At 54.0% G+C, this 1,001-nt stretch overlaps 1 protein-coding gene across 1 annotated transcript in view; it reads right to left on the bottom strand.

Annotated features, from left to right (window-relative positions):
• kiaa1109 (KIAA1109 ortholog) overlaps positions 1–1,001 on the bottom strand; it is an 89,729-nt gene that overhangs the window by 84,570 nt on the left and 4,158 nt on the right. Inside the window, 3 exon segments of the mRNA XM_017303367.1 lie at positions 14–78; positions 163–241; positions 753–869. Coding sequence (XP_017158856.1) covers positions 14–78; positions 163–241; positions 753–869 — 261 coding nt within the window.

Genomic DNA, 1,001 nt, shown 5'->3' on the forward strand with positions numbered 1-1,001 from the left:
CAGCTGAACTCACCATGCTGCTTCTGTTTGGGGTTGTACATTTTCCACCAGCGAAATATGAGGAAGCCATCTTGGATCCTGCAACAGAGAGCAGCCAATGAGGAGGCGGCGTGGTCGCCATGGAGACAGAGAGACAAAGAGCAGCAGCAGAGATCAGGTGACCTGATGGACATGTCCTGGTTGATGCAGTAGACGTCTCTGAACATGACTTTCCCCGACAGCACAGAGAAGGAGAACGAACCTGCGGAGCGACAGACATCAGGTTACCATGACGACCACACAGACCACGGCGCCCGACCCGGTTCCGACCCGGTTCTGCAGCAGGAAGCCAACCTCTGCCCGTCTCAGAACATAGAATGAACGGTTCCATTAGCTCATTTCTACCAGCGTTGCTCTGAGACGGATCTAATGAGCTCAGCAGCTCCACCAGCTGTTTGCTGATAGCTGCCGGCTAGTCTGAAGGAGCCGAGAGGAGCTGCGTGTCAGAGCTGGGTCCACCCAGCAGCAATGCAGCTCAACGGTTGCCATGGAGATTAAAGGACTTCTCCAAGGAACGCTGCAGGACKGCKGTAGATGAAGGAGTAACAAGTTGATTTTACATGACGCCGGCCCTTTAAATACATAAACACATCAGCAGCGCCTCAGGTCCTATTATCCCAACATGCTGCGACAGCAAACAGGAAGTGCTTCTCAGAAACAGGAAGTTGGTCTGGGCCTACGCTTTCCTCCAGCCCATTTCCTGCCCAACGTACCGATGTGAATGTAGCCTCCCTTGTAAAGTCTGTTGATGATGAGGGTGAGGAAGAGGCCGATGTTGCGAGAGTTGTAATAGGTTAAATAGATGATCCATCCACAGGACAGGATGGTGGCTGAAACAAGGAAAACAAGACATCAGTCACACCACCCACCTCACCGCGGCCGCTAAGCTAGCAGCGGCTCACTGCTAACGCGCCGGCCGCTAAGCTAGCAGCGGCTCACTGCTAACGCGCCGGCCGCTAAGC

Source organism: Poecilia reticulata, unplaced genomic scaffold (genome assembly GCF_000633615.1).
Source record: "Poecilia reticulata strain Guanapo unplaced genomic scaffold, Guppy_female_1.0+MT scaffold_254, whole genome shotgun sequence".
Lineage (NCBI taxonomy): Eukaryota > Metazoa > Chordata > Actinopteri > Cyprinodontiformes > Poeciliidae > Poecilia > Poecilia reticulata.